Source organism: Caretta caretta, chromosome 2, assembly GCF_965140235.1.
Source record: "Caretta caretta isolate rCarCar2 chromosome 2, rCarCar1.hap1, whole genome shotgun sequence".
NCBI classification, from domain to species: Eukaryota; Metazoa; Chordata; order Testudines; family Cheloniidae; genus Caretta; species Caretta caretta.
This window is the reverse complement of record NC_134207.1, coordinates 25,982,341-26,009,877: the sequence shown is the minus strand read 5'-3', so window position 1 is coordinate 26,009,877 and position 27,537 is coordinate 25,982,341. Positions and strand designations below refer to the sequence as shown.

General features: G+C 42.7%; 1 protein-coding gene across 3 annotated transcripts in view; it reads right to left on the bottom strand.

Annotated features, from left to right (window-relative positions):
- The window catches only part of SAMD12 (sterile alpha motif domain containing 12), a 238,925-nt gene that overhangs the window by 152,388 nt on the left and 59,000 nt on the right, over nucleotides 1-27,537 (bottom strand). For 2 of the 3 annotated variants that reach the window (XM_048841536.2, XM_075124964.1), the window contains exon 3: nucleotides 19,454-19,583. In XM_048841536.2, the coding sequence (XP_048697493.1) occupies nucleotides 19,454-19,583 (130 nt within the window). The remainder of the gene's footprint in view (nucleotides 1-19,453; nucleotides 19,584-27,537) is intronic. The other variant, XM_075124965.1, reaches the window with a different exon arrangement.

Sequence of the window (27,537 nt, the reverse complement as noted above, 5' to 3'; positions counted from 1 at the left end):
ACTGGGATCTAGACCATTTAAAACTTTGTAGAGAGTAACCAACACCTTGCATGCACCTTTCTCGTAAGTGAATTGGCCATTAGTCCAAGTGTCCACTACAGTAATGTGGAATCAGAGTAATGGTGAGTCTAGTCAGACACGAATTGTGAATCAATTCCAAAGTAGGCCATCAGACTTCCTCAGCTGAGGGTGCTATTACAGATTCCATTTCTTCCACACAATGTATCCCCCTTTCAACCAGTATTATTTCCATCATACCCCGCCTCAGCCACTTGGTTTCATTTCCCTGACAATGGAGAAGCAAAGAAACCATTCACTCTGAGCCTGGTGAGGAGACATACAGAGAAGTAGCAACATATGAGCGATAGTGAAGCCGAAAACTTCCAGAATCACTCTCATTGGCTCCCCTTTAACTGAACAAGAGGAGTGAAAAAAATGGAATCTTGAAGGATTGAACAGCAGAGGGGGAAACAGCAGCTTCAAAATGCCACCCTCTAGGATCTCTGAAAGGAAAGGGTAAAATCACTTTATAATCATCTGTTCCTTCCTGCCATGTCCCAAGTTGTTTCAAGTAATGTTGCGTGATTAATGATTATAAAGGCAGCTCAAAGATCAACTCTCAGGAAGGACATCTGACCTCTGCCCAATGGCCAGAGATGATTAAACATCACTGTGACCAATAATGTTCCTATGCTGACTCTAGGTCTAAAGCCCAACAGGTTGGGGTCCAAAGAGTTGACAGGTATCAAATGGAGGTGTATTTGGCCTGCCACCACTGTCTTACTCTATACCTACATTGCAAGTAGATACCTGTGGCTGGCCCATGCCAGCTTACTTGGGCTTGGGCTAAGGGGCTCTTCAATTGTGGTATAGATGTTCGGGCTCAGGCTACAGCCCAAGCTCAGGGACCCTCCCCCACCTCATAGGGTCCTAGAGCCTGGGCTCCAGACCGAGTCCTAATGTCTGCACTACAATTAAGCAGCCCCTTAGCTTGAGCCCCACAAGCCTGAGTCAGCTGGTGCGGGCCTGCTGCAGGTTTTTAAATGGCAGTGTAGACATACCCTCATGGACATTTCTCAAAAAAGGTTAGGTTAGAGGCAGGACAATAATCAACATTAGAATACTAATGACTGACATTCGAACATTCATTGCAAGAGATGATTTTTTGTGCAAGAGCTGAACATAACACGTTTGTGGGTTGATAACACCTCCCTAAGTAAAGTAAATCTTTTAACAAATGAAAGGCTCAGGCATTTCCCACTGGCTTACTTGTGGACTGGACCCATTCCCCCTCCCATCTGGTGAGATTGAATAGATCTCTCAGTTGCACCTACGGCATCATTCCCCCACTCATGATCTGCTTACTGATGATCCACTAGTAGTGATAGCTGGAAAATGGAAGGAAGGGGGTTCTGCGGGAAATTCAAGTAAATAAATAAATAAAAAATGTAGCTGAAAAATTAAAAGTTGCAAATCTTTTTTTATTTGAAAATGCCACTGCAGTGCTGAATGGAGTTGTAGTTTGGTTGTCTCATGCTCCCATTCTTCTCTTTAGGCTGGACTTCCTGATCAGACTACATCTCCCATGAGACACCATGGTCTCCTCCCCTCTTCATGAGGGGAAGTGGTATGTAATAGGAGTCCCGGGCCACAGCGCATCACAGCAGATGTAGACCACGTGGGGAGCCCAGTCTATGAAAGCGAATGGGGGCACGAGGCACAAACTTTTTGTGAAAAATTCCATTTAGTCAAGAACAGTTTCAACAGAAAATTTTCAACCAGACTTCCTAGCTAGTCACAAGGTATTGCAATGCTCTCCTCCCAGTTTCCAGCGTCTAAATTACACTAAAATAACGTTACATTACATACTTTTGCTAATATTCCTCTTCCATGTAAAAAAATAAATAAATACAAAATAATTTAAAAAAAGCAATAGTTGCCACAGATTATGCAAGTAGGCAGGTTGATGACCCAAGAGACAATCACTCTCGGACGTGTTCCGTTAGGAAAAACTTTGAGCAGCCTCCAACTGGGAAACTCTTTGGTCCCTCATGTTCCAACACTAGCATCATAGTCCCAGAGGGAATGTTGCAAATAAGACTGATCTTATCCAGGCAGTAAACTGAAAGCTCCTTTCAGAAAGAAACAGTGACTTTACCACCAGATGGAAGCAGTCTACATCGAATCAACAGCCCACCATACAGAACAGTTGCTCTGGCCAAGACTTCATGAATACAGCAGAGCAAATGCACAAAGGACGGGGGAAGTTATGGTTTGACTTTTCACTATAGAGAAGGAGATGGATGTGTGGGGGGAAGGCCGGGGGGAGGGGATTATACAGATATTGCTAAACTGAAGACACGTCTATGTAATCTCCACCAAACCAGAGTTGTTGACAGGGAGGGAAATGCTGTATTTGGGTGTATTAAGAGGCCTACCGTGTGCAAAATGAGCCAGATAAATTATTCAACGGAACTTGGCACTGGTGGGTTTTTTTATCTGGAACACTGTCAGGTCTGAGTACAATGTGGGTTGGTTGGTTTGTTATTAAAACCACTCTCTGCTTCTCTTTTTCTCCTATGCATACCCAGAAAATTTTGTATTCCAAGACACATAAGAGAGCTACAACAGAGGAATGCAACAATAGCCACAGGTTTGGAAAAATGAGAAATCCACGAGAAAAGATCAAAGGGACATGTCCAGCATAGAAATTGTTTTTTAAGTTGTATTTTCTACAAAGAGAAACAAGTTTTAGCGTGGACTGTGGCAGCATAAGATTTCACACACTCCTCCACTAATGCACCTAAACTCTGACCTGGAATCTAGGTTTACACAGGGGTAGCGGAGGTTTTGATGGGCACATCCCACTTGAAACTGGACTCAGACCACTAAAATGTCATAGAATCATTTGGTTATGACCGCATTGTTAATACCAATCTGGGCCAGATTTGAACTGGTAACCCTACAGGGGAGATTTTATAGCTGCTCTCCTTCAGTTTTGTAATAGTCTAAAAATGATAGAAACCCAAGCTGGCCCTCTCTCCTGACCTGTAGTTTCATGGAACTTACCCTCTCTCTGGGGACACAAGTAGCCCTTGTGGCCCTCCCTTCCCAGCCAGGTCAATTAGAAGAGGAAGTCTCAAGCTTTGGAGGGGAAAGACAGATGGTAGCAATAGGAGTTGCACTGGTGGGGCCTCGAGATCCCTAAAGCCCTTTGTTGTCTGGGCCTACACTGCACAACTTGGCCTTGTTTTCACATGATTGACCCCACAAATTGAACTTGATTTGCTGATTGTTTGTCCCTACTTCTTCTCTCACAGTCCCTCTGCTGTTGGCCTCTCTCTCTCTACCCTCCACGTTTCTCTCTACCCTCCTATTAATCCTTTCTTTCCTCCTCACTGCTTTTCTCAACATGTTCCTTATGCTTTTCCTTATATTAACTCATCTCTTCCCTACCATTCCCTTCAATCCCTCCCTCTACCCCATTCAAAACACCTAATTGCATTCACTTTGGATGCATATTAAAAACACTCTCAGGACACTCGAACATTCAACTCATTCTCCTGTATCTGTGACCACTGTAGCTTTTCCCCTATAATGCTCTCTTCCCCCCCCCCCATTCTCTTAGGTCATGTCTGCATGTAGAAGAACAGAGTCTCTGGGGTCCCTGATACTTCTAGCTCCTGCTACCTTCATGGTCCCTAGGGCAGGAACCATTTCTATTTTTAACGCATAGAAAGAACTTAGCACATTTTGGGTGCTTAATAAATAATCTTGTTAAAAAAGACAGAATCCAATCATCAGTCTCAAGGTCAAAAGAAGAAGTAAGGGATTTGATTTGCAGCAAAAACACAGGAGGTTAAATGAGAGAAAATGTGTAAGACCAGTTTGGCTACGTAACAAGCTAGCAAGGGATTTTGTAGAATTGATGTTACTAAAGCTACTCAGCCTGCATATAACACTCATCTATTAGAAAAGATACATGGATAATGGAAGTCAATCCTTGCCAGAGTGAAGGTGATAGAAGTAGGGGGAAGTTTACAGATGACCCAGTAATAGTCAAATAGTATGGAAAAGCTCAGACAGCAGGATACAGAGTGTGGTTTGAATACGCAGGTAGATCAGTCCCTTCCAACCCAAACAAATACGTGAACTAGGACTGTCAAGCAATTAAAAAAATTAATCACAATTAATCGCACTGTTAAATAATAGAATACCATTTATTTAAATATATTTTGGATGTTTTCTATACTTTCAAATATGTTTATTTCAATTAGAACACAGAATACAAAGTGTACAGTGCTTACTTTATTTTTGATTACAAGTATTTGAACTGTAAAAAATCCGAGATAGTATTTTTCAATTCACCTAATACAAGTACTGCAGTGCAATCTCTTTATCATGAAAGTTGAACTTACAAATGTAGAATTATATACAACAAAACTGCATTAAAAAATAAAACAATATAGAAGTTTAGAGCCTGTAAATTCACCCAGCCCTACTTCTTGTTCAGCCAATTGCTCAAACAAGTTTGTTTACATTTGCAGGAGATAATGCTGCCTGCTTCTTCTTTACAATGTCACCTGAAAGTTTGAACAGCCATAGCACTGTTGTAGCTGGCATTGCAAGATATTTACGTGCCAGATGCGCTAAAGATGTATGGTTTCAGAGTAACAGCCGTGTTAGTCTGTATTCGCAAAAAGAAAAGGAGTACTTGTGGCACCTTAGAGACTAACCAATTTATTTGAGCATGAGCTTTCGTGAGCTACAGCTCACTTCATCGGATGCATACTGTGGAAACTGCAGCAGACTTTATATACACACAGAGAATATGAAAAAATACCTCCTCCCACCCCACTGTCCTGCTGGTAATAGCTTATCTAAAGTGATCATCAGGTTGGGCCATTTCCAGCACAAATCCAGGTTTTCTCACCCTCCACCCCCCCCCACAAATTCACTCTCCTGCTGGTGATAGCCCATCCAAAGTGACAACTCTTTACACAATGTGCATGATAATCAAGTTGGGCCATTTCCTGCATAAATCCAGGTTCTCTCACCCCCCTTCCAAAAACCACACACACAAACTCACTATCCTGCTGGTAATAGCTCATCCAAAGTGACCACTCTCCCTACAATGTGCATGATAATCAAGATGGGCCATTTCCAGCACAAATCCAGGTTTTCTCACCCCCCCACCCCCATACACACACAAACTCACTCTCCTGCTGGTAATAGCTCATCCAAACTGACCACTCTCCAAGTTTAAATCCAAGTTAAACCAGAACATCTGGAGGGGGGGTAGGAAAAAACAAGGGGAAATAGGCTACCTTGCATAATGACTTAGCCACTCCCAGTCTCTATTTAAGCCTAAATTAATAGTATCCAATTTGCAAATGAATTCCAATTCAGCAGTTTCTCGCTGGAGTCTGGATTTGAAGTTTTTTTGTTTTAAGATAGCGACCTTCATGTCTGTGATTGCATGACCAGAGAGATTGAAGTGTTCTCCGACTGGTTTATGAATGTTATAATTCTTGACATCTGATTTGTGTCCATTTATTCTTTTACGTAGAGACTGTCCAGTTTGACCAATGTACATGGCAGAGGGGCATTGCTGGCACATGATGGCATATATCACATTGGTGGATGTGCAGGTGAACGAGCCTCTGATAGTGTGGCTGATGTTATTAGGCCCTGTGATGGTGTCCCCTGAATAGATATGTGGGCACAGTTGGCAACGGGCTTTGTTGCAAGGATAAGTTCCTGGGTTAGTGGTTCTGTTGTGTGGTATGTGGTTGTTGGTGAGTATTTGCTTCAGGTTGCGGGGCTGTCTGTAGGCAAGGACTGGCCTGTCTCCCAAGACTTGTGAGAGTGTTGGGTCATCCTTTAGGATAGGTTGTAGATCCTTAATAATGCGTTGGAGGGGTTTTAGTTGGGGGCTGAAGGTGACCGCTAGTGGCGTTCTGTTATTTTCTTTGTTAGGCCTGTCCTTTAGTAGGTAACTTCTGGGAACTCTTCTGGCTCTATCAATCTGTTTCTTTACTTCCGCAGGTGGGTATTGTAGTTGTAAGAAAGCTTGACAGAGATCTTGTAGGTGTTTGTCTCTGTCTGAGGGGTTGGAGCAAATGCGGTTGTATCGCAGAGCTTGGCTGTAGATGATGGATCGTGTGGTGTGGTCAGGGTGAAAGCTGGAGGCATGCAGATAGGAATAGCGGTCAGTAGGTTTCCGGTATAGGGTGGTGTTTATGTGACCATCGTTTATTAGCACTGTAGTGTCCAGGAAGTGGATCTCTTGTGTGGACTGGACCAGGCTGAGGTTGATGGTGGGATGGAAATTGTTGAAATCATGGTGGAATTCCTCAAGGGCTTCTTTTCCATGGGTCCAGATGATGAAGATGTCATCAATATAGCGCAAGTAGAGTAGGGGCTTTAGGGAACGAGAGCTGAGGAAGCGTTGTTCTAAATCAGCCATAAAAATGTTGGCATACTGTGGGGCCATGCGGGTACCCATAGCAGTGCCGCTGATCTGAAGGTATACATTGTCCCCAAATGTAAAATAGTTATGGGTAAGGACAAAGTCACAAATTTCTGTGTGGGGGGTGGAGGGTGAGAAAACCTGGATTTGTGCTGGAAATGGCCCAACTTGATGATCACTTTAGATAAGCTATTACCAGCAGGACAGTGGGGTGGGAGGAAGTATTGTTTCATATTCTCTGTGTGTATATAAAGTCTGCTGCAGTTTCCACGGTATGCATCCGATGAAGTGAGCTGTAGCTCACGAAAGCTCATGCTCAAATAAATTGGTTAGTCTCTAAGGTGCCACAAGTACTCCTTTTCTTTTTGCTAAAGATGTATATGTCCCGTCATGCTTCAACCACCATTCCAGGGGACATGCCGTCTGTGCTGACGATGGGTTCTGCTTGATAACGATTGATTGAAGACGATGCGGACTGATGCATGTTCATTTTCATTATCTGAGTCAGATGCCACCAGCAGAAGGTTGATTTTCTTTTTTGGTGGTTTGGGTTCTGTAGTTTCGTCATCGGAGTGTTGCTCTTTTAAGACTTCTGAAAGCATGTTCCACACCTCTTCCCTCTCAGGTTTTGGAAGGCACTTCAGGTTCTAAAACTTGGGTTGAGTGCTGTAGCTGTCTTTAGAAATCTCACATTGGTACCTTCTTTGCATTTTGTGAAATCTGCAGTGAAGTGTTCTTAAAATGAACAAGATGCTGGGTCATCATCCGAGACTGCTATAACATGAAATATATGGCAGAATGCAGGTAAAACACAGAGCACGGGACATACAATTCTCCCCCAAGAAGCTCAGTCATAAATTTAATTAACACATTTTTTTAACGAGCATCATCAGCATGGAAGCATGTCCTCTGGAACAATGGTCGAAGCATGAAGAAGCATATGAACCTTTAGCGCATCTGGCTTGTAAATATCTTGCAATGCTGGCTATAAAAGTGCCATGCGAACGCCTGTTCTCACTTTCAGGTGACATTGTAAATAAGAAGCTGGCAGCAAAAATGTTTGTCTTCATGACTGGCTGAACAAGAAGTGGGACTGAGTGGACTTGTAGGCTCTGAAGTTTTACATTGTTTTAATGTTGAGTGCAGTTATGTAACAAAAAAACCCTACATTTGTAAGTTGCGCTTTCACGATAAAGAGATTGCACTACAGTACCTGTATGAGGTGAACTGAAAGAGACTTTCTTTTATCATTTTTACAGTGCAAATATTTCTAATAAAATAGCTCACCAAATAAATGTGTTAGTCTCTAAGGTGCCACAAGTACTCCTTTTCTTTTTGCAAATACAGACTAACACGGCTGCTACTCTGAAAACCATACAGTTTGTATTCTGTGTTGTAAATGAAATTGATATATTTGAAAATGTAGAAAAACATCCAAAAATATTTAACACATTTAAATTGGTATTCTACTGTTTAACAGTGTGGTTAAAATGGAGATTAATCACGATTAATTTTTTTTGAGGTAATCGCATGAGTTAACTGCTATTAATCAACAGCACTAACATGAACAGGAATCTCTTTGATCCTATATGGGTCTTAATGATACCTGGCTCTTACACACATCTTTCATCTATGTGACACTTTCTCAGATGTCCAGAACTGTAAGTCACCTTCTTAACCCTCTGCCTCAGTGAGAGAAACCTGCTGCGGCTAAACTGCGTCTCTGCTCCCTGACACTGCAGTCTGTTAGTCAGCCCAATCAACCCTCGGAGACCCTTCCAGTCCCTTCCTTGCCTTGCAGGTAACTCTTGGTGCCCCCAGTTCGCAGACCCCCTGGAAGAGCGTGCCTCTGCAGCATCCAGTCCCTGTGAACTCTGCTGACTCCAGAGAGACAGAATATACATCAAATCATTGGCTTCACTGAGAATGCACCCCTCACTGTAGTAGAGCATCACTGAGATGAAATTAAAATAAAACAAGAATAAGTTTATTAATAAAAGAACAGAGACTTAAGTGATACTGAGCAGAAATAATAGAAACAGAAAATGGTTACAAGTAAAATAAGAAAATAACATGCTTCTAAGAGTCTACATGTAACCTTAGCAGGCTCCAAGTCTTCTGTAACTGTTGTTGTTTGAGATGTGTTGCTCACGTCCATTCCATGTTAGGTGTGTGTGCACCACATGCAAATTTCTGGAGATTTTTCCCTCAGTGGTATCCTAGTGGGCTCATGTACCGGTATAAGGGGCACTGCCAGCCACACACCCTCTCAGTTCTTTCTTGCCAGATAACTCCGACAGAGGGGCAGGAGGGTGGGTCATGGAATGGACATGAACACCACATCTCAAAGAACAGCAGCTACAGAAGGTCAGTAACAGTTTTTTCTTCATGTGTTTGCTCATGTCCATTCCATGTTAGATAACTCACAAGCAATACCTTAGGAGGTGGGCTCAGAGTTCATGGACATGGAAAGATAATGGAGCAAATAATTAAGCAATCAATTTGTGAATACCTACAAGATAAGTAACAGTCAGCATGGATTTGTAAAGGACAAATTGTGTCAAACCAACTGAATAGCTTTCTTTGACAGGATAACAAGTCTTGTGGATGGGGAAAAAGCGGTGGATGTGGTATATCTTGACTTTCGTAAAGCTTTTGATATGGTCTAACATAACCTTCTCAAACAAACTAAGGGAAAACAACCTAGATGGAGCTACTATAAGGAGGGTGCATAACTGGTTGGAAAACTGTTCTCAGAAAGTAGTTAGTGGTTCACAGGCAAACTGGAAGGGCATATTAAGTGGGGTCCCGCGGGAGATCAGTTCTGGGTCCAGTTCTGTTCCCTAAATCAATGATTTAGATAGGGCATAGAGAGTATACTTATAAAGTGTGCAGACAATACCAAGATGGGAGGGGTTGCAAGTGCTTTGGAGGATAGGATTAAAATTTTATCAGATTTAAATGATCTGGACAAAACTGTAGAAATGATCTGAAGTAAACAGAATAAAATTCAATAAGGACAAATGCAAAATACTCCACTTAGGAAGGAACAGTCAGTTGCACACATACAAAATGGGAAATGACTGCCAAGGAAGGAGTACTGCGGAAAGGGATCTAGGGTCATAGTGGATCACAAGCTAAATATGAGTCAACAGTGTAACACTCGCAAAAAAAGCAAACGTCATTTTGGGATGTATGACCAGGAGTGTTGTAAGCAAGACACAAGAAGTAATTCTTCTGCTCTACTCTGTGCTGATTAGGCCTCAACTGGAGCATTTTGTCCAGTTCTGGGCATCACATTTCAGGAAAGATGTGGACAAATTGGAGAAAGTCCAGAGAAGAGCAACAAAAGGGTCTAGAAAACATGACCTATGAGGGAAGATTGAAAAAATTGGGTTTGTTTAGTCTGGAGAAGAGAAGACTGGGAGGGGACATAACAGTTTTCAAGCACATAAAAGGTTGTTACAAAGAAGAGGGAAAAAACCTGATGGTCTTAACTTCTGAGGATAGGAAAAGAAGCAATGGGCTTAAATTGCAGCAAGAGCAATTTCAATTGGACATTAGGAAAAACTTAAGTGTCAGGGTGGTTAAGCACTGGAACAAGTTGCTTAGGGAGGTTGTAGAATCTCCATCAGAGATTTTTAAGAGTAGGTTAGGCAAACACCTGTCAGGCATGGTCTAGATAATACTTAGTCCTGCCACGAGCACAGGGGACTGAACTAGATGACCTCTTGAGGTCCCTTCCAGTCCTACAATTATATGATTCTATGCTGACTGCAACACTACTCTTCAGAACCTGGCATTGTCTTGAGCCTGTTGGGTGATGGTATAGTGGGATGCGAAGGTATGCACTGATGACCAAGTTGCAGCCCTGCAGATGTCTTGGATTGGCACTTGCATGAGGAATGCTGCTGAAGAGGCCTGAGCTCTCATGGAGTGAGCAGTTAGGATGGGCAATAGCTGGACATTTGCCTGCTCATAGCAAGCTCAAATATACGTGGTTATCCAGGATGAGATCCTCTGGGTTGATGCTGGATGCCCTTTCATCTTTTCTGCTACTGCTACAAAAAGAGAGTTGCATGGATTTGTGAAATGGTTTAGTCTTTTCAATATAGAAAGCGAGGGCACACCTAACATCCAATGAGTGAAACTGCCACTCCTCAAGTTCTTCTGAGGCTTCGGGAAGATTGGGAAGGAAAATAGCCTGTTAGGGAATTGCGAAGCCACCTTTGGCAGGAAGGCCAGGTGGGGGTGCAGTTGGACCTTGACCTTGAAGAATAGTATGTATAGTAGTTCTGATGTAAAGACCCTGATTTCAAAGACACCTCTGGCTGAGGTGATCGCCACCAGACAGATGACCTTCCAAGAGAGAAGTAGAGGGCATGACATTAACGGTTAGAGCAGAGGGCCCATGAGCTTTGACAGGACTAGGTTTAAGTTCTGTGGAGGGACTGGCTCATGGACCTGAGGGTAGAGTCTCTCTAGACACTTGAGTAATCAGACCATCATCTCATGGGAGAACACTGAGCTGCTGTTCACTGGCAGGTGGAAGCCCAAGATTGCTGCTAAGTGCACCTTGATAGATACAAGGGCCAGACCTTGCTACTTTAGATAAAACAAGTAGTCCAAGATAGCCTGCAGGGAAGAATGAACCAGAGAGAGACCTCACTGAGATGCCCATATCCAGAAGCGTTTCCATTTGGCCAGGTAGGTAGCCCTAGTGGACGGTTTCCTACTACCTAGCAAGACCTGTCGAACTTGCTCTGAAGATGCCTGCTCCTCTGGGTTCAGCCACGTAACATTCATGCCGTCAGGTGAAGGGAGGTAAGGTTTGGGTGGAGCAACTGGCCATGACCTTGTGAGATCAGGTCTGGACGGAGCAGAAGAGGGGATGTTATTGAGATTCAGTAGTGTGCCAAACCAGCGTAGGTGTGGCAATGCCAGGGCTATAAGAATAACTCTTGCCTTGTCCCACTTGATTTTCAGGATGACCTTGTGAACCAGAGGAACTGAAGGAAAAACATAAAGCAGGAGCCCTGACTATGGGAGCAGGAAGGAGATAGAGAGAGAGCCCGAACGGTGCCTGTGCAGTGAGCAAAACTGACGGCACTTCCTGAGCTGCTCGGTGGTGAACAGGTCTACCCGAGGAGACCCCCCACCTTTGGAAGATGAACCTGATGATTTCCGGGTGAAGGGACAACTCGTGGTGAGAGGAAAAGGACCTACTGAGGTGATCTGTCAGCACATTCCAGGCTCCTGGAAGATGTGATGCCTCCAGGTGGATGGAGTGCTTCATGCTGAAGTCCCATAGATGGATGGCTTCCTGAAATAGGGCAGAGGATCATCAAGCACCTCCTTGTTTGTCGATATGGAACATGGCCATGGTATTGTCTATGAGAAGTTGCACCACCTTGCCTGAGATCTGAGGGAGGAACACTTGGTAGGCTAAGCCAACAACCATGAGTTCCCTAACATTTATGTGCAGGGATAGTTTTTCTTGGGACCATAGGCCCAGAGTCCTGAGGCAGTCAAGGTGAGCTCCCCAAGCAAAGTCTGATACATCCAAGACTAGGGACACTGATGGCCGTGGGGCGACAATGGGTAACCCCATCATTACTGACCTTGGAGTCCTTCCAACAGTCCAGGGATGTGAGGACCAAGGAAGAAACAGTGAGCACCAAGTCCGAGTGGTGTCTGTTTGGGGAGTAAACCGGTGCTAACCACAGCTGGAGAGGCCTGAGACACAGCTTTGCATGCTGAACCATGTAAGTACATACGGCCATGTGCCTCAGAAATTTGAGGCAAACTCGAGCAGTTGTAATTGGGTGTACCTTGATCTCGGGTATCAGGTCTGACATGGTCTGAATTCTGGAAAGAAGGCTCTGGCCTGGGTCAAGTCGAGCATTGCCCTAATACATTCTATTCTCTGAACTGGAATAAGAATCGACTTTTCTCGTTTATCAACAAGTCCAGCGCCCAGGAGGGGGCTTGGACCATGCTGATGCTGTTCTGCACATGAGTTTCTTACTGACCTTTGATCAGCCAGCCAGTCATTGAGGTACGGGTAGACCTGGACTCCTCGCCATCTGAGGAAGGCCATTACTACCACCATTTGCAGCCATACACTTTGTGAAAACCTGAGCTGCAGACAGGCTGAAGGGACAAGGGGTGAACTGGTGGTGCCACTGAGTCACAATAAATCTGAGAAATCTTCTGTGCCCACGGAAGACAGAAATGTGAAAGTATGCGTCCTTTAAGTCAAGGGCAGCATACCAGTCCCCTGGAGCCAGGGAGGGAATGAGGAAGGCCAGGGAGACCATGTGGAACCTCAGTTTCTGGAGATATCTGTTGAGTTGACACAGGTCAAGCATGGGCCGGAGGCCCCTACTGGCTTTCAAGATTAAGAAATATTGGGAGTAGATCCCCTTCTCCTCTCAAGTCTTCAGGAACCTCTTTCATAGTCCCCATGGGCAAGGAGTTGCTCATGAGAAGAGTCCCTGAAGAGACACAGGGATGATGGGTGAGAGGGAGGGGTGAATAAAGACTGAAAGGTATAGCCCATTTTCACTGTACTTAGCACCCAGCGGTCCGATGTTATGTGGGACGGTCCAAAAATAAAAGAGAGGGAGGATCTGAAGCAGGAATTGGTACAGCATCCTCAGGTTCCTCTACAAAGGTCTGCTTGGGCCACCGGACTACCTATGAGGCCACAGCTGGAAGGTTGAGGTGGATGGGAGTGGCCGGCACCATTTGTAACCTCTTCCTTTCCTTTTGTAGAGCTCCTGTATCGGAGGCAGCATCGAGAAATTAGGTAGTTATAGGGGCTTGAAGTGCTTCCTGGAAGCAGATGAAGCCGAGAGGCCCAATGTCCTGAGGGTGGGCTCTAGAATTCTTCAGGCCATGAAACTTTGTTTCTGTCTACTCTGAAAACAGTGAGAAGCTTTCAATGGGAAGTTCCTGGATGGATTGTTGGACCTTGTGAGGAAGTCCTGAGGACTGGAGCAAGAAAAACACCTCATGGCGACAGCAGAGGCCATTGTCCTCGCTGCTGCATTGGCTGCATCCAGAGCTGCCTGGAGAGGTGTCCTGGCCATATCCTTACCCTCCTCCAAGAGGGCAGCAAATTCTTGACTGAAATCTTGCGGCAGAGTGTCTTTGAACTTGTCCAAGGAGTTCCACAGATTGTAAACGTAACCCACCACCAAAGTTTGCTGGTTGGTGATACGCAGTTAAAAGTTACCCGTTGAATCTAGGGGTTTTTGCGTCTTTTTGTTTGGGGGTAGCGCTTACATGGCCCTGCCTGTTCCTCTTGTTGGCTGCCGACATAATAAGGGACCCTGGAGGGAAGGGTACGAGTACAGGTACTTGAACCCACTTGCTGGCACATATTTTTTTCTGCCCTCTTTGAGGTGTGGGGCAGAGAAGAAGGAGTTTGCCAGAGGGCCTTGACCAGACCCATTACAGCCTCATTAATGGGTAAGGCCACTTTGGAGGGAGCTGTGCAGCCAGAATGTCAATTAGGCTGTGGGAGGTTTCCTTAAGTGTCTCAATCTCCAGCCTCAGGTTAGCTGCTATCCGCTTCAGAAGGTCTTGATGGGCCCTGAAGTAGTCTGGCGGAAGCGAGCTACTGGGCCCCAAATGGCCTCATTTAGGGAGGAGGGACAGCTGCTGATGGGCCTGGTGCCCGCCCCAGTGAGCAGAGCTGAGGTGTACAGCCATGCGGGAGGAGCTGCCAGTGTGGGGTGCTGGCTCCTTGGAGCAGCGGCCCCACGTTCTGCTCCTTTCATCACTGCGGTTCCCAGGAGAGCCCTGCAGTTCCACAGATACCAATTTATATCCGCGGATATCCGCATCCATGGATATAAATTTGTATCCACACAAGGCTCTACCAAACATCTACACCACAAAAAGAAAAGGAGTACTTGTGGCACCTTAGAGACTAACCAATTTATTTGAGCATGAGCTTTCGTGAGCTACAGCTCACTTCATCGGATGCATACCGTGGAAACTGCAGAAGACATTATATACACACAGAGACCATGAAACAATACCTCCTCCCACCCCACTGTCCTGCTGGTAATAGCTTATCTAAAGTGATCATCAAGGAGGTATTGTTTCATGGTCTCTGTGTGTATATAATGTCTTCTGCAGTTTCCACGGTATGCATCCGATGAAGTGAGCTGTAGCTCACGAAAGCTCATGCTCAAATAAATTGGTTAGTCTCTAAGGTGCCACAAGTACTCCTTTTCTTTTTGCGAATTCAGACTAACACGGCTGTTACTCTGAAATCTACACCACAATTAAACAGCTTCTTAGCCCAAGCCCCACAAGCCCAAGTCAGCTGGTACAAGTCAGCTGCAGGTGTCTAACTTCAGTGTAGACATATCTTAAGTGTCGTGCCCAAGCTCATAAGTGAAGTCTAAAGCAGAGCTGGGCATTCTCTGAATTCCAGTCCAGTACCTTAACCAGAAGACCATCCTTCCAGAAATGTGTTACTTAATCTTGAGATCACATGGATATGATAAACCCCTCACATTTGGCAGTCAAGTGGACAAGTTAAATCTGCTCATATTCAAGAACCAGATTTGTATGTGTATTTTACGATAGCGGAAGGCAGCATCTAGGCAGCACCAGCCTCTATTTAATATTATAGAATTAGACAGAGTTTAAGAGGTGATTTGTAGCAGCTACATTTTCACACATATGCATATGTTCTAGTCTCTAAAAATATTATTATATTGACTCCTGTTCATTTCTTCTTTAAAACCTTAAATAAAATAAATAAATAAATAAAAGGCTTGTGTCCTTTCAAGTGCCTCCTTATCAAATTATTTCACTTGGGCTTACGTGCCTCTTGTGTATTACTTTGACAGAATGAGGTTTGTTTAATGATCATAGCATTAAAGATTCTTGCTCCGAAGAGAGACATTAGCACACTTCAGGGGCTCTGTGTAAAAAAACAAGAGATGATGGAAGGTTTTTTAAAAATATAAAACACATTAACAAGCAGTTATTTAGGCATATTCCTTGTTATGCTGCCACCACGCTGATAGGTTTTCCCAAAGATAGTTGTTCTTTATTCACCCTGGACCCAGTCCTGCTCCCTTTAAAGTCAATGCAAGCCAAAACTCCTACTGTCTTCAGTCGTGTAGGTTCAGGCTCTGTAACAGAAGGGTAACAAGAAGAAAAGCCCCTCCCCACAGTATTTAAATGTATGCTGTCAGGCCATTTTATAAAAACAATGGCCTGCTCCTCCATTGCCCCTGCACCTTGTGTTGTGATTTACATCAATGTGAAGTGGGCGTAAAAGGCTACCCAATCAGAACAGCAGCATTTTACATTCCCTGTACCCTGGTGTAAATGACAACACAGGTGCTGGACAATGGAGAGTCAGGCCCAAGGTTTTATAAAATCTGCAATTAATGTGTTCCCACGTAAATGTGTAAGGACAATAAAGATAGTTTTTTGTTTGCATTTCAACATCCTCAGGGACTGCTTGCACCCAAAAAAAGGCAGCAATAGGTAGAGAAAATAGAACATAAAAGTAAAGTGGTCAAAGTGTAACTGACCACATCTTTATAACAGTGTTTTATTTTTTTAAACTATAGCTATACACAAATATATGTTGATGGACATGCCCATATTATGGGGGACTGGTAGCAACTCCATAGCGAAGGCTCAGTTGGGATTTGCATTTGGAGGTCCCCAATCTGGCATTATAACACTCCAGAGAACAACTGAATTTTCCTTGTAACATTTTAGAAAATAATTACCGACTTTTGCAGAAAAAAACTCAAATGCCCCCTCAGTGAAATTTTGCTTCGACAGTCATTACTCACCGCTCTTTTTCGGGGGTTAGGGGGCAGCATACTGGGGGCAGGGAGAACATAACATAAGAATGGCCATACTGGGTCAGAGCAGTATCCTCCCTTCCGACAGTGGCCAATGCCAGGTGCCCCAGAGGAAATGAACAGAGCAGGTAATCATCAAGTGATCCTCGCTCATTCCCAGCGTCTGGCAAGCAGAGGCTAGGAACACCATCCCTCCCCATCCTGGCTAATAGCCATTGATGGACCTATCTTCTATGAATTTATCTAGTTCTTTTTTGAACTCTGTTATAGTCTTGGCTTTCAAAACATCCTCTGGAAAAGAGTTCCAAAGGTTGACTGTGCCTTGTGTGAAGAAATACTTAATTTTGTTTGTTTTAAACTTATTGCCTATTAATTTGGTGACCCCTAGTTCTTGTGTTATGAGAAGGAGTAAATACCACTTTCTTATTTACTTTCTCTACACCAGTCGTGATTTTATAGACATCTATCATATCCCCCCCTTAGTCTTCTCTTTTCCAATCTGAAAAATCCCAGTCTTTCTAATCTCTCCTCATATGGAACCTGTTCCATACCCCTAATCATTTTTGTTCAGGAAAGTGGAACCTTTTCCAATTCCAATACAACTTTTTTGAGATGGGGCGACCACATCTGCATGCAGTACTCAAGATGTGGGCATACCATGGATTTAAATAGGGGCAATATGATATTTTCAGTCTTATCTTATTTTCTTATCTTATCTGTCCTAGGGAGGTAGGTGTTCCCCTAGCTAATCAACCACAGTCCCCACAAAGTCCATATTTCACATACACATTTTTATAACTTCTCTCATACAAGCAAATTTTGAAATGTTACAATTAAACACATCATTATTTCCTTTATTCTTCATAGTCAAATAGTTGTCTATTGAATACAATGAAGGGAACTGCTCAGAGACACCAGCTACTTCCATTTACTGAAGTTACAGGAGGCATCTGCCTCTAGTGGAGTTGCAAGCTCCCAATCTCTAACAACTTGACTGCAACCATCTTGTCCTAATACATTTAAGTAACAAGGAGATCAGAAGAGGTAAAAATTGAAGCCCAAATTGTCAAAACTTGCAGTTCTGCTAAGGAGGCAGCTGCTTTCTGTCAAACTGCTCTGGTTCATTAGAGAGCAGTCACTCTCAGATGGACTTCAGAGAATCTGTGGGACTCTGACTCAGCTGCTGATCTTTAAAATTGGTTGGATGGACAAAGCAGGAGACAAAGAGGTCGCCAGCGGGGCTGAGTAGTAAAGCTCCTGCTATCTCCCTGGCTGCCCACCCTTAGTCCCCACCCTTGCTGCAAAGCCCAGCCCTTGGTCCCAGGGACCCATTCAATCCACATGCCCTAACCCCATTCAAATTGAATAATTTTTATTAACATTCATTTTAATGATCATTTATTACTTTTAATTGATCAAATATCATAAAAATAAACAAACAATCTTTGGGGGGGGGGGGACATAAAAGCAGCCAGTTTCAGTTTAAAATTGCGGTGGTTTTGGTGCCTAGGAACTTGCTCATCTCAGAAAACTATTTATTTGGAGAATTGTCCCTGAAAACTTCTAAAATGTGGACAACAGAGCTGGCTGAAAATTTTCTGATGGAACAGTTTTCAGTGGGAAAATGCTGATTCAACCAAATTGAAATGTTCCACAGGAAGCAGGCAGCTCCCCAGCTAAATTCCTGGCTGCTCAGGTTTTTTCAGTTTAATATTTGATATTTCACCAATTATAACAGGAAAATACCAGTTACCAAACCAATGACTACACCAAATATCAATTATCCATTTGAACAACAATTACAATTGAGGAAACCAAGTACCAGTTACCAAACTAATTAGAAAACCAATTACCAAGCCAACAATTACCAATTAAAATACCTGTCACAGGGTGTACAGATCCCATGCTGTATCAGCCTAAAGGGTTCCTGGGGAAACTGACTGCCTGCTCAGCTGCGGCTGATTGGGAGACTCACAATAGTTGCAGAGATAAAACAAGGGCAGAGCAGAAGAATGGGGTGGGTGTCATGAGGCTGAGGACCCACAGAGAGCAGGTGCCTTTGGCAACAGGAAAGCTGCCCAGGAAACTGGGTGACCACAGGGTGTAACTCAGAGGCATGATAGAAAGTAGGCCAGGGAAACTATAAGAGGTTGGGAAAGCTTGGAGCCAGCCATTTTGTACAGGGTCGTTAAAACCCAGGTGGGCAGGCCTGGATTCCCCTACCAAACCCAGCAAAGGGGCTTATTAAGGCCTTGAACAATTGAGCATACCCAAAGGGCCCAGGGAGTGTGTACCCCTCATCTAGGGCCACAGAGTCCAATACTTTAGGAGTCCAAACATGCAAGAGGGTCAAAAGATAATCAATCAGTGACTTGGTCAATGGGCTGCGGCCATACCAAGGAATTGACAAGCAGGCTAGAAGGTGGGCAACCAATCAAAGAGGGAGGGAAATTAAGGCAGAGTTGCCCTGTCACCCAACCTCGCCACAAGGTGGTGCCAAAGATGGAACATGATCTCCATATAGCAGTTCAAAAGCCAGTTTATAAAATTTTTGAAAAGCTGTGATTTAGAACATAAAACTCAAACATTTCAACTATTATATCACAGCATGACGTAACATAATATAATAGTCCAAATGTTTTGACTTTGCTGCATTATAATATATATAATAAGCTGAGTATATAAGAAACATTTCAGCCACATTGAAATAACTTTTCAATAAGGTTGAAAAGAAGTTACACAATTTTGCTCATGGAATATTTTGAAATTTATAGTCTTCATTCTGATTTGCAAACTTTTTTCAAAATGTCCTGCAGAATTAGAATTTCAGATTTCGATCAGCTCCAGTTGACAAGCGTGTGGATTGACAATCTAGCAAGATACAGTTCTTAGAGTATACATACACTCATCCCCATCTTCCCTTTTCCCCATTGAATTATCCCTTCCAAATCTATTTTTCTGAGTTATGGAGAACAGTCAGCTCACTAAGGTTGAAGCAAGTTGGTGTATTCTGCTGCAAATTTACAATTAACTACCAAAGGCCCTTACTGTATACTTGTACCTATTTAAGTGCAGCGTTAAAAGCAATTTAACAAAAAAAGTGAAATATTTCTGATACTGCATACTTTACCCGTTATGTCATGCTGTTTGAATGACTCACTGTAGATTTGATACTGATTAGGGCAGTGTTTCTTCAACCACTTGCAGACATCCTGCTGTGTCCACAGAGCTACTGGTTTTGTCAGTTTCACAGTACCAGACTGGAAAGACAGAACAGGAAAAGAAATGGTATTTAGCCCTACGTATCACATTTGTTTCTAATGTAATTCATATAATGTAGCAAAATAATTCTATTTGGGAGCCTTCCTTAGTGGCAAAAGTACAAGGGATATGAGGATCAATTATTCAAGTTTACATGGAGGGATCATATCTAGTGCAAGATTTTCTGCATGTTCCTTGTATCACACAAGTCTACCACTTTCTCTTACCTATTCAGAATCTAACCTGTATAAATAATTAAGTCATAAAGGACCAGATTCTGCCACTTTTCCATAATGCTTACCATAAAAGGTCAGCACTTACCCACAGAGATACCTCAATAGTTACAGCTATAGTCAAATGTTAACTTTTTAATGGTGACTAGTGTATACACTTTGATACTAAATATTACTTAGTGCAGATTTCATTATTTTGTATTCAATATGATAAGTCACTGAATGAGCAATTTTCACAGACTCAGGCCAATGTTCTTAATTTTCACATGATCCTACTCTTGACAGAAGACAACTTATTAAAGAAGATGTCAAGATGTTACAGGTCCTGGCTCTCTTTCTCCCAGGCCAACTCCGCATAGAGTATGCCTCTTTGCTTAGCTAGTGCTCTACATTACAAAATACACCTCTTCCTCTGAAGCAGGGAGTGAACTCTGAACCAACAAACCATTCATTTCCCTTTCTCCAGATAGATGGATCAGAGTCAAAGTGATATTTTATTCATAAAAGTGATTGTTCAACTGGCTTAATGGGGCTTCAGATTTATTGGGTCCATACCAAGTTTGTTATATTTATAAGTAAAAAGTGGTATAGCTTATTAGTTAAATCCATCAGTCCATTAAACTCAACCTGGGCTTCTTTTCTTTTAGCTTGACATTAGGAGTACTTGTGGCACCTTAGAGACTAACAAATTTATTTGAGCAATTTGTTAGTCTCTAAGGTGCCACAAGTACTCCTTTTCTTTTTGCGGATACAGACTAACACAGCTGCTACTCTGAAACCTGTCATAACGTCAAGCTGGTTTTTTTAATCTTCATGACCCCCTGTACAACTTCCTGTGCCAATGAGGGCAGAGTTTGGGGATAATTGGGATGCACTGGTTTAACAGAGAACAGAATTTGGCTTGCAGAATATCTGGTACTACTGGTGAGAATCCAGGTTGAATTTCAGGTCCCACGCTGAGTTCACACAGCTGAAAGCTAGGAAAAATAATAATTTTACTTGTAAATTAAACAAATTTGATATGTAGTTAGTGAAACACAATAAACCCCACAATGAGTTTTACAGAGCAGAACCACACGTTAATATGGATCAATTTCACCGACTATTTTTGGAATATTATGTACAGATATTCCTACATAAAGGCAGGAAGAAACATGAAAAGAAACACAAAGAAAATAAAATGATTCGTGTATCTAGTACATGAACTTAAAAAGATGTATAACAAAATTGCAGGATTATGATCAGACCTATGAACCAGAATAAGATGTACTGGCGTAACAGCATCCACACGAGGTGGGTTTGTATGACACACATTGTAAGGAGAGTTTCAGAATAACAGCCGTGTTAGTCTGTATTCGCAAAAAGAAAAGGAGTACTTGTGGCACCTTAGAGACTAACCAATTTATTTGAGCATAAGCTTTCGAGCATCCGATGAAGTGAGCTGTAGCTCACGAAAGCTTATGCTCAAATAAATTGGTTAGTCTCTAAGGTGCCACAAGTCCTCCTTTTCTTTTTACTTTACTCTTTTTGTAAGGAGAGTGGTCACTTTAGATAAGCTATTACCAACAGGAGAGTGGGTTTGTGTGTGTGGGGGGGGGGGGGGAGAGAAAACCTGGATTTGTGCTGGAAATGGCCCAACTTGATTATCATACACATTGTAAGGAGAGTGATCACTTTAGATAAGCTATTACCAGCAGGAGAGTGGGGTGGGGGGGAGGTATTTTTTCATACTTTGTGTGTATAAAAAGATCTGTGTATAAGTAGGGGCATAGCGAGCAGTCGAGGGACGTGATCGTCCCCCTCTATTCGACATTGGTGAGGCCTCATCTGGAGTACTGTGTCCAGTTTTGGGCCCCACACTACAAGAAGGATGTGGATAAATTGGAGAGAGTCCAGCGAAGGGCAACAAAAATGATTAGGGGTCTGGAACACATGACTTATGAGGAGAGGCTGAGGGAACTGGGATTGTTTAGTCTGCAGAAGAGAAGAATGAGGGGGGATTTGATAGCTGCTTTCAGTTACCTGAGAGGTGGTTCCAGAGAGGATGGTCCTAGACTATTCTCAGTGGTAGAAGAGGACAGGACAAGGAGTAATGGTCTCAAGTTGCAGTGGGGGAGGTTTAGTTTGGATATTAGGAAAAACTTTTTCACTAGGAGGGTGGTGAAACACTGGAATGCGTTACCTAGGGAGGTGGTAGAATCTCCTTCCTTAGAAGTTTTTAAGGTCAGGCTTGACAAAGCCCTGGCTGGGATGATTTAATTGGGGATTGGTCCTGCTTTGAGCAGGGGGTTGGACTAGATGACCTCCTGAGGTCCCTTCCAACCCTGATAGTCTATGATTCTACACTTTCCACAGTATGCATCCGATGAAGTGAGCTGTAGCTCACGAAAGCTTATGCTCAAATAAATTGGTTAGTCTCTAAGGTGCCGCAAGTACTCCTTTTCTTTTTACTTTAACTATATGAGTATGATTAAACCAGCAGTGCTTTCTAGTGTGAACAAAGACAAAACCAATCTATGAATAACAGATCATACATCACGCTAGCTGTTAACACTGATTCTCACCGGCTGTTTCAATTTAGTTCGGAGCTCATACAAACATGCATTCCTTGCTTTGTGTATATTATTTAGCTCTGTCAGCACAATCTGCTGCTTCACCCCCCTGACAATATTTCTGTCCCTTTCAAGATTTTCTCTCCTCCACCCTTCTCTCCGACAGCATATCTATGCTACACTGGGCTGGAGTTTAACTAAGTATCGCTATCAGTTAAAATTGTCACGTACTTGTAAAAAAGAGTTAATGTTCTGGATATATTTCTGCAAAACTGGTCTCTCTACAGCTAAAATGAATTACTGAGTTCACATTTTATACATTGGTAAACCCAAACCTTCTGGGTTATGTCCTCTGCAGTGTAACAATATGGTTGAAACATATTTAATTCAATCACAGTATACACTGGATATATGATTCCCAGGCCAAACTATTTCTTTTTTATATAGAATAATTTGGGTTCAAGAAGGGAAGATTCAGCACTACAATGATTTAAAATGTCCTGCAAAAGAGAGTCTAGAGAATTATTAAAGTGTTCTCTTAAAGATTTCATATTTTCTACAACCCATGGTAACAGTGGCCTGCATTCACTATGTCAAGGAGAGTGAACATGTACAAAATTTGCAGCTGCTTAGCAGTAAATATTTCACACTGGCTAATGTCAAAGTGATTTTGAACTAACATGGGACAAAAGTCTCTGCTAGTGCCAATGCAGCTGCACCCATTCACACCTGCAAAGAACAGAATCTACAGAATGAAGACCACTTTGCAATATATCCTCATTTGTGCTGCACCTCTTTTCACTTACATATTTTCCATCTCCTTTTGGTTTTACACTAGTAGGCTGAATACATTTTTCCCCTGTAAAAACGGATATAAAGTCATATCTGTTTTTATCTGTTGTGACTATGGGTGGAGTCTCTTGGTATTATCATGCAGTTTGTTCTAGCACTTTCACAAATGTGTGTTGTCAGATACAACTTGTAAAAGTTGTTTTGAAATTTCCATTACTGTCAGCCCAAAAGAGTGAGCAATTTCAGGTTATCATTTTGCCTCTCCTATTAGGTCCATAAAGGAGATCATGAAAATCTACTAACCTAAATCCAGAGGTTATGATATAGCAAAATCTCTGGCTGGTGAATAAGTCTTCAATCTCTTCTATCATAGCTCTCTCACTCTTTCCAGGGAAGAGGTTAAATACATCTTCTAAAACTTAAAGCAGGAAGTACATTGTAGTCCATCTCTCAACTTAGGTATGTTATATTTCTTTATAAATACACCAACAGGAATAAATAGATTCTAGATTCCAAGGCCAGAAGGGACCATTGTGATCATGTAGTCCAGGGGTCTCAAACTCAAATGACCACGAGGGCCACATGAGGACTACTGCATTGGCCCGAGGGCTGCATCACTGACACCCCCCTCCTTGCTCCCCTGCCCCGCCCCACTCCACCCCTTCAATGAGGCCCCACCCCTGCCCCACCTCTTCCCACCCCTTCCCTGCCGCCATTCCAACCTCTTCCCCGAAGTCCCCACCCCAACTCCGCCCCCTCCCTGCCCCCAGGGGTGGATGGACCCTCATTCTCTCATGTGCGGCTGCCCAGGAACATACCTTAGAGGGAATTATCCACGGACCACCTGAATGGAGCTCGCAGAACACTGGTGGTCCATGGACCACAGTTTGAGAACCTCTGTTTGAGACTATAATCAAGTCACTCCTTAACATTCTCTTTGTTAAGTTAAATAGATTGAGCTCTTTGCATCTACTACTGTATGGTAGGTTTCAGAGTAGCAGCCGTGTTAGTCTGTATTCGCAAAAAGAAAAGGAGTACTTGTGGCACCTTCGAAACTAACAAATTTATTTGAGCATAAACACAAATCAGACGTCAAGAATTATAACATTCAAAAACCAGTCGGAGAACACTTCAATCTCTTTGGTCACTCGATTACAGACCTAAAAGTGGCAATTCTTCAACAAAAAAACTTCAAAAACAGACTCCAACGAGAGACTGCTGAATTGGAATTAATTTGCAAACTGGATACAATTAACTTAGGCTTGAATAGAGACTGGGAGTGGATGGGTCATTACACAAAGTAAAACTATTTCCCCTTGTTTATTCCACCCCCCCCCCCCCCGCCATTCCTCAGACGTTCTTGTCAACTGCTGGAAATGGCCCACTTTGATTATCACTACAAAAGGTTCCCCCCCTCCCCCCCTGCTGGTAATAGCTCACCTTAAGTGATCACTCTCTTGTTACAGTGTGTATGGTAACACCAATTGTTTCATGTTCTCTATGTATATAAATCTCCCCACTCTATTTTCCACTGAATGCATCCGATGAAGTGAGCTGTAGCTCACGAAAGCTTTTGCTCAAATAAATTTGTTAGTCTCTAAGGTGCCACAAGTCCTCCTTTTCTTTTTACTGTATGGTAGGTTTTCTAATCCTTTAATCATTTCTGTGGCTCTTCTCTGAACCCTTTCCAATGTAGCAATATCCTTCTTGAATTCTGGATGTGAGAACTGAATAGCAGTATTCCAACAACTCCAGAGGTAAAATAACCATTCTACTTCTACTTGAGATTCCCCTGTTTATGCACCTGAAGAGTGCCTTTGCCCTTTTGGCTATAGGGGAGCTCATGTTCAGCTGATTATCCTCCACAACCCCCACGTTTTTTTTTTCCCAGAATCACTGCTTCCCAGGATAGAGTCCCCAGCCTATAGGTATCACATACATTTATTGTTCCTGGAGGTCTGCATTGGCATTAGCCATATTAAAATAAATGTCATTTGCTTGCACCCATTTTACCAAGCAATCCAAATCACTCTGAATCAGCGATCTGTCCCTTTCATTATTTAGCACTTCTCTAATTTTGTGCGTGTGTGTGTGTGTGTGTGTGTGTGTGTGTGTCTGCTGCAAAATTTATCAGTGATTATTTTTTGTTTTCTTCCAAGTCATTGATAAAAATATTAAATAGCTTAGGACTAAGAACCAATCCCTATGGGACCCCACTAGAAACACACTACACCAGCGTTTCTCAAACTGGGGCCCAGGGTACTCCAGGGGGTCCGCCGACCCTGCTGATCAACTCCTCCCCTTCCCTCCTCGGGCCTCCTGCACATCACAAAATAGCTGGTCAGCAGCATGCAGGAGGCACTGTGAGGGAGGGGGAGGAGCGGGGATGGGGGCAGAAAGAGGCTGGAAGAGGTGGATTGGGCGCAGGGCCTGGGGCTGAGTGGGGCACTTGGGGGTCTGCGAAAAATTTTAAATCACAATGGGGGTCCTCAGGCTGTTAAAGTTTGAGAACCACTGCACCACATCATCATTCAATAATGATTCCTGATTTAAAATTGTGTTTTGAGATCTATTAGTCAGTTTTTAATCCATTTAATGTGTGTTAAGTTACCTTTATATCTTTCTACTTTTTTTTTTAATCAAAACGTTATTTGGTACCCAGTCAAATGCTTTACAGTGGTCTAACAACATAAACACTATAACCTTTATAAACTAAACTTGTAATCTCATCAAAAGAGATACCAAATTAGTTTGACAGGATCTATTTTCCATAAACCCATGTTGATTGGCATTAATTATATTACTCTTTTTTAATTCTCTCTTAATTAAATCCCATATCAGCTGCTCCATTATCTTGCCGAGGATCAATGTCAGACTGACAGGCCTATAATTACCTACGTCACCCTGTTTACCCTTTTTAATTTTTGGCACAACATGAGCTTGCTTTCAGGTCTTCTGGCACTTCCCCAGTATTCCAAGAATTACTGAAAATCAACATTAATGGTTGTGTGAGCTGCTCACACAGCGCTTTAGAAACTCTTGAATGCAAGTTCTCCGGAGAGTTGATCTAAAATATCTAAATTTAGTAGCTGCTATTTAACATCCTCGAGATACTAGCAGAGTAGAAGGAGTATAATCATGAAAAAACACCTAAATGTACAGCTATCACAAACGAACAAAATCTCAGAACATATCCTCAAAAAAGAGTCAACATAAAACTCTTGCCCACCAACCTACACCAGGCAAAAGTCTAAATAAATAAATAAATAATAATTGCTCCTATACAGCGCTTTTCCTCAGAAAAGTCTCCAGAAGGGCTTTGGCTTGAAGGTTAAATTTAGGCTTGACTGGATTAGCAGGGTAAGTGAATTCCGGAATTGCTCATCTGTAACCCTGGATTTGGTGGATATGTGTATCCCAGAATGTGATCAAGCCAGTCACAACCATATTATGTGCATTCAGCCACCATGAATTAATAAAATAGAACACCACATAGTTAAGGGCTAATTTGAAAAACAGGCTTTCAAAAGCAAGGTCAAAACTATCTACAGTTTCTGCTAAGCAGAACGGGAGGAGGGAAAGAAAAGTAAACAAGTGAGACTGAAAATCTTGGTAGTTGGAAAACCTTGAGTCTGAGCTCCTCTGATATTAGAAGTTTATTGAAAGTTAGGGAAAATGATGATTTAGTAGGGATCATTATGACCTATATGTTTTGTAGAAGTTAGTTATAAAAGACTAGCTAATAGAGTATACTTTGGAGCAGTCCTCTGAAGCCATCTTGAGAGACTTTTTCCTGACATCTTTTCTCCCTGGTGGGTGAGCAACTGCCCACTGGGAACCTGCTGTTATTTACTCAACACCGTTCCAGATGTTAGGTAAATATCTAAGATGTTCTAAACCTATTGCTTGTGTCTGTGTGTGCTTAAATCTAATGCACTGCAGTTTTAGATAGAGCATGCTTACTTCCATAAATCTTTTATCATGATGGAATTGCTTGCGTTCCCACCGATTTATTCCTGATACCGCCTGGAGTGAAATAGTTAAGTTACCCAGGGTTTTCAGAACCACAGCAGGGGTAACACATGCTCCACTGAAAAGCTCGATCGCATGGCCTCAGATATTTAAATCTCAGGATAGTTAACGTGAGAACCTTTGGTGACCAACCTGCCACAACGGCGTGTGGTAAGATAGTCGTTCTAGAAATCAACTGTTTAAACTGTATGAGGAGGCCAGTGCTAGCACTGCAGAACTGGTATCCTGTGCTCTCTCTCTCCAATCCTGCTGAAAGAATGTGTCACTGCCTTCTGCACTAGCTGAAGCTTCTCAACGGTATTTATGGGTAGCCCTATGTAGAGTATGTCATATTCAGCTACTCT